Here is a 14334-nt window from a genome sequence, read left to right as displayed (position 1 = left end):
TGAGGGCCTCCGTGCCAGGACGCTGGGATCATGACCTGAACCGAAGGCAGACACTTAACTGACTGAGCCACGCAGGAGTAAATTCTAGGTGTCCTCCCTGTCCCCCACCCTCCGCAGTTTGCGAACTTTAATAAGTAGAGGTAAGGCTGGTTAACGGTAATAATTTTTATGCAGTCAAGATGTGATTCTTCTTTTTCATAAATAATAATGTGTTTTTTGGCTTTCTCCTGCAAAAGTAACTACTTCATTTGAAATTTAATGAAGAAAGAAGGAGACATTATGTTCAGAAAATCATGTTTAAAAACAATGTTTAGTATGGCATCTAGATCTTAGCAGGAAACTCAGATTTAAGTCTGAGCCTGACCTTAACCCATGACCAATAGAATCCAAGTGTGTTTATTTTTACAGTAGCTTTAATTTGGGGCTTGCAAGTTTGTTGGTTTGTTTTCTCATTCAATTTTGGGGACCCTGAAGCAGTATTTTAATTATAGGAATTAAGCTATTTATAATTTTATGGCATGAAGATCAGCAAATTTTGTTTCTTCTTGGCTATATTATGTTATCTTACTGAGAAATGTGTGATCTTTGTGTCTAACAATGCACTTTAAAAAAAAGTCTCCCGTGCTCCAGTGCCGGAATTCTAGCAGGACAGCTTCACTCATCTTTCTCCACTCGAGAAAAAAAAATCTGTTCTCACAGAAATGCTGCCTTGAGTTAAACAAAGGACAAGTAGTTGCCGGAAATGTTGTCTATACAGTTCTGTTCATATATGTTCATTTCAGTTTGTTTGTTGCATCCTAGACTTTTCCTTCACTTTGCTGATAATTGCATTTCATAATCCCACTGACCTTTGAGCTAAGTTGCCTTGAATTTTTATTACCTTCAACTGCGTTAAATCCTACTTGTAATAAGTCCTTCTCTGTAGCAAGTTCGCTGAGTGAGTGTTGAACCGAAGCGGGCAGAGGAGAAGAGAAAAGGAAGTAGGAGGGATTCTGGTCAGGTTCAGTTCTGTCCGTCTGGCTGTCTGTCTGACCATGTGCCCTTCAGTAGAAACACTAATGTATGTTGTTTTCTTTCTTTTTTTGTTTTTGTTTTTGTTTTTGTTTTTGCTGTGACAATTCCCGCTTTTGCTAGGAAAAAGGAATTATTGATGTTTAAGCAATAGTTCATATCTAAATCATAAGTCACTTATAATCTGTTTCGGAATGCCTACAGTTGTACATACCTTTTCCCAAAAAACACATACTCCCAGCCTCCTCTTGGCTCATCCTCCTTTTAGGATTTGTGTGGTTGAAACCAGAAACCTCAGATGCCAGGGGTCATTTATAGATTATCAAACGTTGGCATACTTTATAACTGTCCTTTATAACTTTATAGCTCTGCTAGACATGCATTTATAATTTTTTTAATTCTTCCATTGAATTGTGTTTTTAAGGGTAAGAACTGTATATCTTGTTCAGTACGTACTTCTGCTTACCAAAAGAGATCTAATGCTGTGTGGTGGCTTCAGAGGGAGAAGGGAAGCTCAGCAGGCAAAGTTTCAGGCTCTGGCCTTGACTGCAAGCTCCAGACGGAATCTCTGTTTTAGATACCAGTAATTTGGGATCCGCAGTGGGGGGGCGGCAGAAATGTTCCTCCTCTTTAAGGAAAAAAAAGTGAAAATGGCTGTATTGGATAGATAATTTCAGTATCTTGTGATATTATCTAGCCTAGCCCCCTCATTTTATAGGATTGGAGACAGAGCCAGATCATACAGCAGTCAGTGGTTAGATCTAGAGTGACACTCCTGTTCAGACTCCTTACCAGTAGCCTTTAAAGTGTTTACACAGCGTGTATGTTCCCAGAACTGAGGAGTTCTCTAAGGATACTACGTGGCACCTGGGAATGATCAACACTCAGTAAATCATAAGATGATTTGTAGTTAATTGCCTCTAAGCCATGTTAAAATAAAAAATGTCATTTTTGGTTGTGATCCCAGTGAAATGTTGGCATCTCAGAAACTCTGATTTGGGCCTATTATAAGACTAAGCCAGTGGTTCTTACAGGTTGTTCTTTGTTATTCCTAGGATCACCTGCTGTTACCGGCCACCACCCACAACAAGACCACAAGACCAAAAATGTCAATAGTGTTACCAGCAATAAACATAAACGGTAAGTTGAAATTTGGGTTTATGAACAACCTAAGTTTGCTTGCTTTAAGCAGTATTCTCTGGATGAGCCAAGAGACATTTAAAATATTTGATTGGTCAGATATATATCCATGCGTTAATTTTGAAACATTTTCCACAAAAGATTATTTTAAAATCCCTATACTCTCTATTACTGTATTTTTAATTCATTCTCTTGTTTACAGAATTGGAAAAGTTAGCATCTTAACTGCTCTACAGACTTACTGTGGCCTCTCAGGTTATACATACAGTGTAGGAATTCCCTGCTGGGTTCTCAGAGTGAATTTGTAAGTTGCGTTTTGGGAATTCAGAGCAGTTTCCTGAATTCTGTAAATGGTGACGTAATTCCCAGAGCAAACATCACAAGCCTCTTTAGTCCACAATCCCGATGTATTTGGTATCGATCGTGTTACCATTCCATTTTGTTCTCTTGCTAGTGCTGGGTATTACATAAATTACAAATAATGCTATAATACCTTGAGATCATCTAAGGATTTTAGTTAACCCATCTTGCTTATAATCTAGAAAGAAAAATCAGCCCAGAAACCACGGTGCTCCAAAGAGTAGGTCTCATAAAGAATATACAAAGTACTAAAGACATTTAGGAAAGGCGAGATTACTTCCAGCTGGCTCTTCATGGGGAAGAGAAGTAGCTTACTCGTGGAGCCCACCGTGCGCTGTAAATGAACACAGTGTGTATTGTTGATGAGTGCTTTCTGGGACACATCATGTTAGGCTCTGATGAAACAAGGAGGGTTGGCTGTCCTTCTCAAATTCTTTTATCTGGTTTAAGGGAACTACCAGTATATATTTTTTATCTAGTAGTTAGAACCTCATAGTTTATGAATAAGCCAAAAAGTGAAAAGCCTTTTGAACTAACCCACAGCTGAACCAGTCCACATTCTGACGGATGATCATAGTTAAACAACCAAATATAATTATTAAAAAACAAAAACAAAAAACAGGGATTCTAGATAAATAAAATTTAGTCTTAGAGAAAAAGTATCCAATATTCGTTTTGCATTTTAAGACCATAGAGGACTGTAGAGTTTCTTGGAGCTGTGTGTACACCGCTTACTAGAAATGCTTGGAGCTCCGACGGGCACCCAGGTGGCTCAGTCGGTTGAGGGCTGGCTCTCGGGTTTGGCTCAGGGTATGATCTCCTGAGATCGTGGGGTCGAGCCCCACATCGGGCTCCATGCGCAGCGCAGAGTCTGCTTGAGAGTCTCTCCCTTTGTCCCTCTCTGGTTCAGGTTGTCTCTCTAATATTAAATAAATAAATATAATCTTAAGAAAACAAAGGAATGTTGAGGAGGTCATGATCTCAGGCTGTGAGATTGAGCCCCCCCCAAGTGTGGAGCCTGCTTAAGCTCCACTCTCTCCTCCCTCTGCCCCTCCCCACCCAACCTCTCTTAAAAAGAAAAAAACAAATGCTTAGGAGGCAGCTTGATTTCTTTTTTAAAGATCTATTTATTTTAGAGCCTGTGTGTGCATGCGTGCACGTGTGCAGGGGCGGGGGCAGAGGGAGAGAGAGGGAGAGAGAGAATCTCAAGCAGCTCCCGCTACTGAGTGCAGAGCCCTGTGTGGGGCTCAGTCTCACGACCCTGAGATCATGACCTGAGCCGAAACAGAGTCAGACGCTCAGCTGACTGAGCCACAGTGGCATTATGCCATCGGTACATAAACATTTGTCTTGCTAAAGCATAAATGATGACATTAGTCTTCCAAGGATATCAAGAACAAATTTTAGAAATTAAAACTGTAACATTAAGAGGAACTCTCTTGCTTCAGTAAAGGCGGGTTCCAAAGCTTTCAGGGAGCAGTCCTGTAGTACTTCGGGAAGGATAATATATTCCACAGTGTATGTATTACACTTAAAGAATACGTTTAGGAAATACAACTTATTTTTACTTCAGAGGTGCCTGGGTTTCTCTGCTTGAACCATAATAGATTTCAGTTCCGGTCAGCTTATGCTCAGAAGGGCTATTACCTAAGCTTCAACAAGACAGAGTTCACTTAATTTTGTTCTGATATTGAATTCTTATGCAAGAGAATGCCTGCTTTTATTTTATGACAGTGAGTTTTCCATACTTACCAAGCCAAAAACAATACGATGCTGTTCGACTCTGTTGATCTTGGCCAGGCGGCTAATTTTTGAAAATGAGGCTTTCATGGATTTGAAAAATACAGTCATTAGAAGATCATTTCCTTTATAATCTGGTTTTGATTTCTTTATAAATAAATTTCGTTGTTTCCTTTTTAGGGTATAGTAAACTATTTGAAAAGTTAAGATTTAAATTTAAAAAGTATTGGTTGAGTATCTGCCACCTGCCAAGTGTCGCGCTGTGCCCTTGGTCTCTTTTCCAACGGCGCCTCCACCTCCTCACTCCGACGGTTAGCATCTGACTTTGCCTCCTCCCCACCTTGTGTGCCTGTGAGCCTGCAGGTGGGGTGGGGATGTCCTTGCTCCCCGCTGCCACTTCCAGATGACCTCCCCTTCTTTCATCTTTGAGGGTATAACGTCAGGCTTTCTACCCCTCACCCTGGTCTGTCACCGTCTTCTCTCCCACCGTGACTGATGACTCTCCGCCACTGCTTTTCCACGTGCAGCTTCCACGTGGAGCGCTCACCCCGCACCCTGGCCTTTTTGGATCCCATTGTCTTTTTGTCTTTTTTTTAAGATTATCTATTTGGGAGAGAGAGAGTGTGAGAGCATATGCGCAAGTGGGGGGAGGGGCAGAGGGAGAAACAGACTCCCTGGTGAATGGGGAGCCAGACTCAGGGCTCCATCCCAGGACCCTGAGATCACGACCTGAGCCAGAATCAAGAGGCGGACCCTCAACCCGCTGAGCCGCCCAGCGCCCCAGTCCTGTCGTGTTTCATCCTGTACCCGTGAGCCTCCCACCCACATGGTCACGGTCATACTCGGACCTCGCCGTCGTCAGGAATGGCACTGCTGCAGGCCTCCCACCCTGCTTACCTCTTACTGTAAACCCGCGCTCGCAGCCGCCGTCTCTTACTGTAAACCCGCGCTCGCGGCCGCCGTCTCAGCGCCCCGCTGCCGGCCGCGGGCCGCCGCTCTTCCCGTGCGGATCCCGTCCGAGCGCTCCGGCCTTCCTCCTCGTCGCGCCCGCGTCCCCCCGCGTACGCGCTCCGCTCTCTGGCAAGCCCCCTTCCTTTCGTCCTGGCTTCTTCTTCTCTTAGGTCTCACTTGTCTGTAAAAATCACCCCCTGCCCCGCAGTTAAACCCAGCTCTCCTCTGTATGCCTGTTCGTGGATTCTCAAGAGCTGAAAATTACCAGAAAATACCATCTAGTCGGGACCAGCGGATGCGCTGCCCATTAATGACTGCTCATTCCGCAGGAGCAGTCGGTCCTGGCGGTCGCCGCGAGGAGCTGCACTTGTCTTCTGGCGGAGACACACTTCCCTGCCCTCCCTCCCTAGCGTCCCGGGACTCCGGGATCAGGACGTGAGCCGAAGGCAGTCGTCCAACCAACTGAGCCACCCAGGTGTCCCAAGTAAACGTGCTTTAAACAGTGCCCAGCCATTGTCGGCGTGGGCACTCTTGCGCCCTTTCGCTGTCATCGTCCGTGTCGTCCTAGGCAATTCCTTCCTTTTGGACCCTGTGTCCATGCCCCTCTCACAGGTTGGGAGACTCGGCTCCTCGCTGATAGCCTTTCTGTGCTGCGCCATCAGCTTCTCTGCTGGTTCGGTCCCATCTGCATCCTGCACGGCCGCATACTCCCTCGGCGTGGGGACACGTCCCCCGCGTCCTGCTTCTCCTCGGGGAAGCGCTCTTGCAAGGCGTCCCTGCGCTCGCTGCTCCCTTGGGCTGGTGGCCGGATCTCCCCGTGCTCAGTGCGCCTGCTTCCGGACCACGGGAGACCAGATGGCAGGCATTCCTGTATTTCCCCCGCAAATACCTGAACGCATGTCTGCGGCGAAAGGGAATTCTCCTACAGAAGCACAAGACGATGACCACACTTTCAAAAGACGAGAACTTTAGCACTGATGCTGTACAGTTTAACCGACAGTCCATATTCACGTTTCCACTTTGCCCCCAAAATGCTTGTTACAGCTTTCTGTGGGGAGAGACACAGAATCGAGGTGCAGACCATATGGTGCCCCCACTTGGCAGACCTCTTTCGTATCCTTCCGTCTAGAACCCTTGCCATCTAAAAGTTGTCTTTCATGACATACACGCTTTATAGAAACCAGAGTCATTGAGGTGTAATATAGCATATAGTAAATCAACAATTTTATGTATACTGTTTAATGAGTTTCTAACAAATGTAAACAGTTGTGAAACTACCACTCAGTCTTGGTGAAATGTTTTTACTTCAGAAAGTCTCCTCCTCCGCGCTGCAGTCATTCCCCTGAAGTGTGTGTTGACATACCCTTGTGCTGAAGCGCTGCATTTTGTAGGCTTCCCCGATCCCGTGGCCCATCTAGTTTTCCTCTTAGGATTAAAAACAGTTGACAAGTATAGTCTAATCTTTCCAAATATAAATTAAAGTGTTTGCTAGTTACCTTTGTGCCGTATTGGTTAAGATTTGGAATTTATCATCAAGAGTGAATTGAAACGATTAACCTCCTTTTAAACAATTGTTCTACAAAGGAGAACATGTGCACAAAATTTAAGTATCGAGCTCTCCACAATCCAGAGATGGATTTCTTGGGCGTATTGGGTATACACATTTGACGCCAGTACGGCATCACTTAGAGCCTGATGCGTGAGAGTTATGTGCACACAGAAACATTTGGGCACCTGTTTCTTGCAAGAGCAGAGACGTTGTGAGGACACCTCAGGTATTTCATCCTGAGCAACGTAAGAATTTGAGGAGCTTGAATAAAATACATTTTCTGCCATTCCTGAGTTCAAAAGTTACATGTAACTCGGAAAGGAACATGAGTTGAGGGTCTGTCTGATCCCTCGCTCTGACTTCAGTGGTGCCTGTAGGATGTTGGGGAGGGTGGTGGAAGATACACAGTCAAATTTTATTGAGCAGGTTTCTGTAGGACCCTGGATAGGGATATTGGGGAAGAGGAATTTGATTTTCCAATTTGGGCAAAGTACATTAGATTCCCAGATCAATTAAACTATAATGTATAATGACTCTACTTTGTGGTTTTGAGCTGTGGAAAAAAGTCTGTACAAGAAATAGCTAACGAGAGTAGGATATGGGTGTGAAATTAATGCCATTTAGAAAACACTAGTTACATAATTCTGTGTTTCCTCTGCCATTTTGGCCTTTGTAATTTATTTCGTTTTGCATTCTCTTTGGTAGTTGAATGTCTCACATGACAGTTGAAAACAGGTTGGGGAAGCTGTAAGTCTCTCTGTCTTTGAGGAAGTTTTCACGCTGAAGATTATTAAAGTAAAATAAAATGCTAGGTATGCTTTAAAAAAAAAGCTTTCAAAAAATGATTGCAGATGGTTGGCAGAGCAGTGGATGATAAATTAAAGGCTATTGGTATTTTTTTAAAAAGGATTCTGGAAGTTTTCCTTGTACTGTAAGTCAACATTTCCTGCTTTTAAATTATTTCCACTTATGTTGTGGTAAAATTGCTCATTTCCTTTCTTTCTTCATAAATAATTCAACAAAGTGGAACCTAGAAGTGATCTTATTTTTAATGGTAGCTACTTTGTAGACCTCTTTCACAGGGAGTGAACACAGCCTATTAGTAGATGCGTAATTTGACCAACGCTTTAATTGAATTGGTTTTACTGTTCCCCTTCCCTCTGTGTATCCTGTACCTAAGTTCATGTAGGTACCTGAGCAGTAAATAGAAAACTATTCTAATTCTACCCTGTCCTTGGTAAGGGTTCAAGTAGGTGAACAAATACCTACAAGGCTAAACTGTATTTATATTTAATCTCCAAGTAATTTTCTATGAAGAAAATCTAGAAGAACTTATTAGCAATGAAACATCTTTTTAGTTGAGGATGTAATAGAAGGGCAGGAAGCAAACCGACTCAACAAATGTGTTGGTTTTAATAATAAGAGAATGTTGATACAACTGCTTTTGATGAACCGCAGTTTCGTAAACTGTGATCCCAAAGAAAATGTATTTGGAAACAGTCCTATTTTAGACATGTTCTGTCTAAGTAGGCTGCTTGTCTGTCAGAGAATTGTGCCTAAAAGTTGTGCTTTTCCTCTTCTTTTCTTCTTGAAGTCCTGCAGGTTATCTGCTTTCTTAAAATACATTTACAACCTTGCGTTTTCATTGCAGTTTTTCCGTTTCAGTTGTTCTGTAATTGTGTTCAGACAGCTGAGTGAGTGGAGTCTTCTCTTCCAACCATGTTTTTAATATTTTAAAAACATATAATCAAATATTTGACTTTTGACTCACTACTGAAACCAGTAGTACAATTTCCACACTGAGAATTTCTGCTGACAAAAGGAGAAAAATAACACTACTCACAAAAAGGATTTTTTTCCTTCAGTGTATATCCAGAGATTTAGGAATTCTGTGTAGCTGGCAGGTATAACGAGGAGTGTTACCACTGACCATACTTGCCATGATAAACTACTTTCTTCTAGACCTGAGTCTTCCTGTTGATCGGGGTTGAACTGGCAGTTTCCTCTTGAGAAGACAGTCACCACAGGAGGCAGAATAGGACTCAGATTATCTTTACAATGTGTAAAATTGTAAAATTCTGTCTCAGTTCCTCAGATCCCTTTTTTAGCTTACCTTCTCTGGTGATGCTAAATCACCAGCCAGGCTGAGACCAACAGTGATGCTTTAGATCAGTTCTAAACCGGAAACAACATGCTGATTAATTTTTTAAGAGAAATCAGTTAAGTTCTAGTAATTATAAATTGTAATGCCTCTCTGGCATCAGATCAGAAATTTGAAGAATATGAGAGATTCTAGAATCTTGGTACCTTGCGAGGTAAAACTTGAACTGGACTGTAAAGGAAACTTAGAGGACAATAAGAAGAAGGATATTTCTTAATGTAAGGATTGCATTTGGCTACAAGTAACAGAAAACCTTAACATTGTTAAATAAATTGGATTCATTTTTTCTTATATATTGTCAAGTCCACAGCAATGAACCAGTGTAAGTGCTGGTGTTCGTTCAACAACGTGAGATGTTAGGTAGGACTAAGGTTGCTGCGATTCTCTTGGCCTTTCTCAGATGTTCTCAAAGTGGCTGCTGCGGCTCAAGCCCTCGTATCTGTATTTCAGATGGAAAAAAGGAAAGCATGGCATCTCTCAGGAAAGCAAACATCATCCAGAAATTTCCAGCAGACTTTTGCTGCTGTCTCATGGGACATACAAACTTGTGTCACATCCATAGGCCGAGCTTCAAGGGAGGCTCAGAAATACAGTGCTTTAACTAGGCTCGCTGTGATCTGAAAGAAATACAGCCTTCCCTTACTGTGGAAGTAATGGGTGTTGGGTGGACAGATCGGCAGCAGCTGCTGCGGCGGCATTCCGGCATGTGCTGTGTTGGGACTGAACAAAGTGTCTGGGAGGAGACAGTGCAGAGAGGACTCGGGTCAAAGAGGAGAAATCGTTTACTGCAGGGACGCAGCTCTGTGATGTAGGTCAGTAACGAGTTAAGGACGTGACTTGAGGCTCTCTGGCGTAAGAATGAGAAGGAGAGCTCCGTCGAGAGACTTACCCTGGCTGTCTGCGCGTGCGAGGACGTTAGGAGAGGAGATGAGCTGGGGTGCAGTGCCCCGATTTGGGGGTGAGGTTGTGAAGGGCCTAGAGTGGAGAGGAAGGAAACTGTCCAGAGAAATTTCACAGGGAGAATCTGTTGCCCCAGGCAGCTGAAGGAGGGAGGGAAGCTGATGGCCCGCCTTTCCCCCCTGTTTCCTCTGGGTGAAGTCGCAGGGCGACCGCCCTTAACTCCTCCCAGATTGTTCGGTTATCCCCACGTGGCGTGGCCTCTTCCGAACCCTCTTCTACAAAAGTCTGAAAATAGGATTTTGAAATGGAAAAGACGAGATTAATGCTGGATCTGCCCTTCTGCACCTGCAGACTTACACTTTGTCAGGAGTGACAGTGCTTTGAGATTCATTGGCAGTTGCACGGGTCCGTTTTTTTATGAGACATTTGTCTTATTCAGTATTTGATTTACCAATAAACCTTTCAATCTGGGAACTCTCGTGAGCCTCCAGAGGTTTACCTGGGGATCAGGTTGCCCTGCACCTTCCAGGCGCCGAGTACTTCCGTGCCCCAAGGAGCCGACTCCCGGACCCGCCGCACCTAACGCACCTCCGAGTCCCGCCAGCTCGCTGTGAAGTCACTTTCGCTCCCTCTCCCTTGTGGCAAAAATCTGTTTCTACTCAAACAGATGGTTTGCTTTCGACTAATAAAAACTAGGGATCAGCATCTATTTAAGCCAACAAAGTTGGTTTGAGGTTCCTACTAACTTCAAAATCTGAAAGCTCTCTCTACACATAGTAAGCTCACCAGAATGGATTTATCTTTGTACTGGAAAATCAAGAACCTTGTAGTGAGTCAGAAGATTGAACCATTTCACATAGTCCTGAGTTTCTGTTTTTCTGAGGAACTGTTTAACAAGCGCAGGCTCAAGGCGTCTGTTTTCTCTTCTGCCATGACACCAGCTGGAAACAGTAGGGACCCTCACTTTCCGTAGAGTGCTCTGCAGTTCTTCCGATCATTTCTTTGTCCGCTGAGACACAGTTGAGAAGGGATGATCGGTTGGTGTCATCTCAGGGATGTCCGTGTCAAGGACGCTGTAACTCGGTTCACAGTGGAGACCGCTCCTCTTCTTGGGCTCGCAGTAGGAAAGGTGAGAGAGTCCTCAGAAATCTATATTTTTCTGAACCTAGAATGTTGCCATTGAAAATATGGTACATATTGTTAGAGATTTTGCTTTGGGAATCTTGAGTACATCAGTCAAGAGATGCCTTTGAACTTAACCAAATATCCATAGAGATAGTTTCTTCCATATTTATTACAGATTTTACAGAAACAACTGCATGCCTTAAACATAAGTTTTAGATTAAATAATGAGACAAATGTAAACTATAAAATAGTTTGTCGCCAGGAGCGGGGTTGTGAGGAAGAGCATACAGTTAGCCTCGGTGAGGATATCAGAAGCCCATGTCTTTGTTTTCATTCTGCTTACTACACAGGACAGAACTTGTGGGAAATGTGATCCACTTGGTATCACCACAGTATAGATTAGGACACAGAAGGACTCACTGATCTTCATGTTGTCAAGCCATAGCGTACCAGGGGTAAAAGGCTTTGGTACAGTCACCCACGCCAACTCCCTTCCAGGGTCAGGCTTTCCTTCTGCCACGCTTCACTCCGTGGCCAGCCTCTATATTTACTTATTTTTAAGATTTTATGTATTTATTTGAGAGAAAGAATGAGTAGTGGGGAGGGGCAAAGGGAGAGAGAGGGAGAAGCAGACTCCGTATTGAGCAAGAAGCCGGACGTGGTGCTGGATCCCAGGACCTGGAGATCATGACCTGAGCCAAAGCAGATGTTTAACTGACTGAGCCACGCAGACGCCCCGGCCAGCCACTTCAGCTACCGTCCCCTCCGAGGACGAAGACTGCCTGCCTTAAATAGCTCTGGCAATTTGTAAACTGTTCCTTTTCTCTCTCTCCCTCATTCTACCTATAAATCACAGTGTTACGTATAAATATAATCTTTTTTCCACATGGCAGCCCTCTGGCTACTTGTGCTCTGTATATATCTTCTGAGTCTTCATACATCAAGGCCTTCCAGTTTTCAGAAGCTCTTCTTGTAGCCTCAATTCTGGTCACTCTCTTCTGGATGGGTTCTGGTTTTTCCACCTCTTACGGGGGGCCGTGGTACGGGGCACGGAGGACTAGCTCCAGATGCTCGGCAGTGCCTTCTGGGTGATGACACCAGAGTGTTTTTGCCAGGAACAACCTATATTGTGCCTCTTGTCAGTTCTAGTCCATGGTTCTTTTCACGTATATTATTACCAAATCCTGTCTCTTCCATTTTACTTCCTGATTTTGATTTTGGGGGCTTTTAAAAAAAATCCTGATTTAACATCTTCTTAATAAGGTTTTTCATAAATCCCTTACTCAAACGTTCAGGGAAAGCTTTCCTAAGCCCATGGAGTAAGTGAGGTGCCCCTCTCCCACCTCCACTGCGCAGAATACTCTGAACTCCCTTATTTTTGTAACATTCATATTATTTATAATCAGCAGCTTATTGTCTGACTCGCCCACTAAACTGTAGGCTCTTTAAGGTTAGGGACCCTGTTTGTTTAATATCTTTTGTTATTCCTATTGCCTTCTAAAAGAACAAGTGCCTTCAAGGAACACAGTAGGTGCTCAACCAAATGGGTGGGATTGAACTAAACGTGTATGGCCTCTGTGTAAGCTGGGCACGGCCATTTGTATCCAAGAGGAAAAAGTAATCCGTTAAATCCACACACACAGAGTGAGCTTTGAACTGAATCCTGAAGGATTCATATGATTGGCCACGCGGGTGAACATTCTGGGCAGAGGGAATAGGGATATGCAAGCAAGAAAGCCAGCCAGCCTGCCAGGGGGAGTAAAAGGGCCAGGAGGTGCAGAGGAAGCCAGAGAGGCCATCCGGAACCCCTCGGGACATAATGTGTTTTGATTTTACCCTGCGGGTAATCGGGAGCTACTACAAGATTCTGGGCAGAGGAGAGGCACAGGTGGATTCGTGTTTCAGACGTTTCCCTGACGGCAAGGATGGATTAGAGGGGTGAGACTTTTTACAGAGACGACAGTTGGAAAGTTATAATCACCTAGTCTAGAGATAGCAGTTTGAACACGGATTACTGCACAGGTTCTGGGGCTCCGGGAGGTGGGAGCAGCTTCGTGGGGTGGGTCTGGCTCCAGGTCTCTCGGGAGGTTGTCATCAGCCTGTTGGTGGAGCCTGTTGGTGGATTTGCCCGGGGCCGAAGGATCTGTCCCGGCTCATGCACTGTTGGCAACAGGCTTCAGCTCCTCACCTGCGGGCCGTTCCTGGTGCTTCCCCCAGAGCATCCCATCCGGGGATGGGAGAACTCCCCGGCCCGAGAGAAGCCGGGCTGTGGAAGCCGATTGCGGTAGTGACCTGCCGCCACCTCCCCGTGTGCTGTGAGCTACATCGACTGCACCTGGGAAGTTGTAGGAGGGACTCCCAAGGGTGCGAGTGCGCGGAGGGGTCCCGGGGGCATCTTAGAGGCTGCTTGGCATGCTGCCTGTCGCAGCGGACGAGGAGCACCTCTGCAAGTCGGGAACGCTGTGGTGGTTTATGGAGACAGAGGACAGAATGCTCCACGGAGAAACTGAAATGTCCTGTTAATCATTTCTCCCAGCTTCTTACTGCCCAGAGCATTCGCTTGACTGAAAAGTAAGATCACTAAGACCCCATTATAAATGTTAAGTAATGGCTAGTTTGCAATCACCGCTCTTTTCTGTGCTTGGATAGCCTGGTTCCGTGTTTGTTTTATGGGGTGACGCAGTTGTGCCTCAGGTTTACAAATAACCGTCACGTGGCCCTCTGCTAAGCAATGTGCCGGTTTCCGAGGGGCTCTGGGGTGTGATTTTTGCCTTCAGAGAGCTAAGCGTACTGGGAAACAGGACGTACATAGATCAGAGGGAGTCTCAGAGTTGGAAGGAAACTTGGGGACAGTCTCACACGGCGGCCTCATGATGTAGATAAGGAGGCAGGTTGGGGGAGGCACAGGCTGATGGGGCCGTGACCTGAGGCCCGATCTCCACATCCCCAGGCAGAGCGGGCTTGTCTTAAATGTGAAAGGTGATGTTTTTTTGTTTGGTTTGGTTTTTAGAGAGGAGCAGGGAAGGGGCAGAGGGAGAGGTAGGGAGAGAGAGAGAATCTTAAGTAGGCTTAAGGGGTTGATCTCACAATCCTGAGATCATGACCCTGAGCCAAAATTGAGTCAGACACTTAACCGACTGAGCCACCCAGGCGCCCCCAAATGTAATGTTTTTTATACCACCAAGGACATTCTTTGAAAACATAAACTGTTTTTGTATTTGAAGCAGAGTGACCTGGTATTTGATGTGGGGAAAGGTGAGGCATGTCTTAGAAGACATTTCTGTCTTTTGTGAGAAGACCCCCCCCCCAGCTCCGTCACTGATTACGGTGTGACTTTGAACTAAATTATAATCCGTTAGAGAACACACGCATAACACACGCTAATCACGCATTGCCT

General features: G+C 44.8%; 1 protein-coding gene across 4 annotated transcripts in view; it reads left to right on the top strand.

The window, feature by feature from the left end:
- Positions 1-14334, top strand: part of ATF6 (activating transcription factor 6) — a 209569-nt gene that overhangs the window by 155481 nt on the left and 39754 nt on the right. For all 4 annotated transcript variants that reach the window (XM_082704208.1, XM_082704205.1, XM_082704207.1 and 1 more), the window contains one exon: positions 2067-2151. In XM_082704208.1, the coding sequence (XP_082560334.1) occupies positions 2067-2151 (85 nt within the window). The remainder of the gene's footprint in view (positions 1-2066; positions 2152-14334) is intronic.

This window comes from Mustela nivalis (genome assembly GCF_964662115.1).
Source record: "Mustela nivalis genome assembly, chromosome: 16".
NCBI lineage: Eukaryota > Metazoa > Chordata > Mammalia > Carnivora > Mustelidae > Mustela > Mustela nivalis.
Note: the sequence above shows the minus strand (reverse complement) of the source record. Positions and strands in the feature narration are given on the sequence as shown.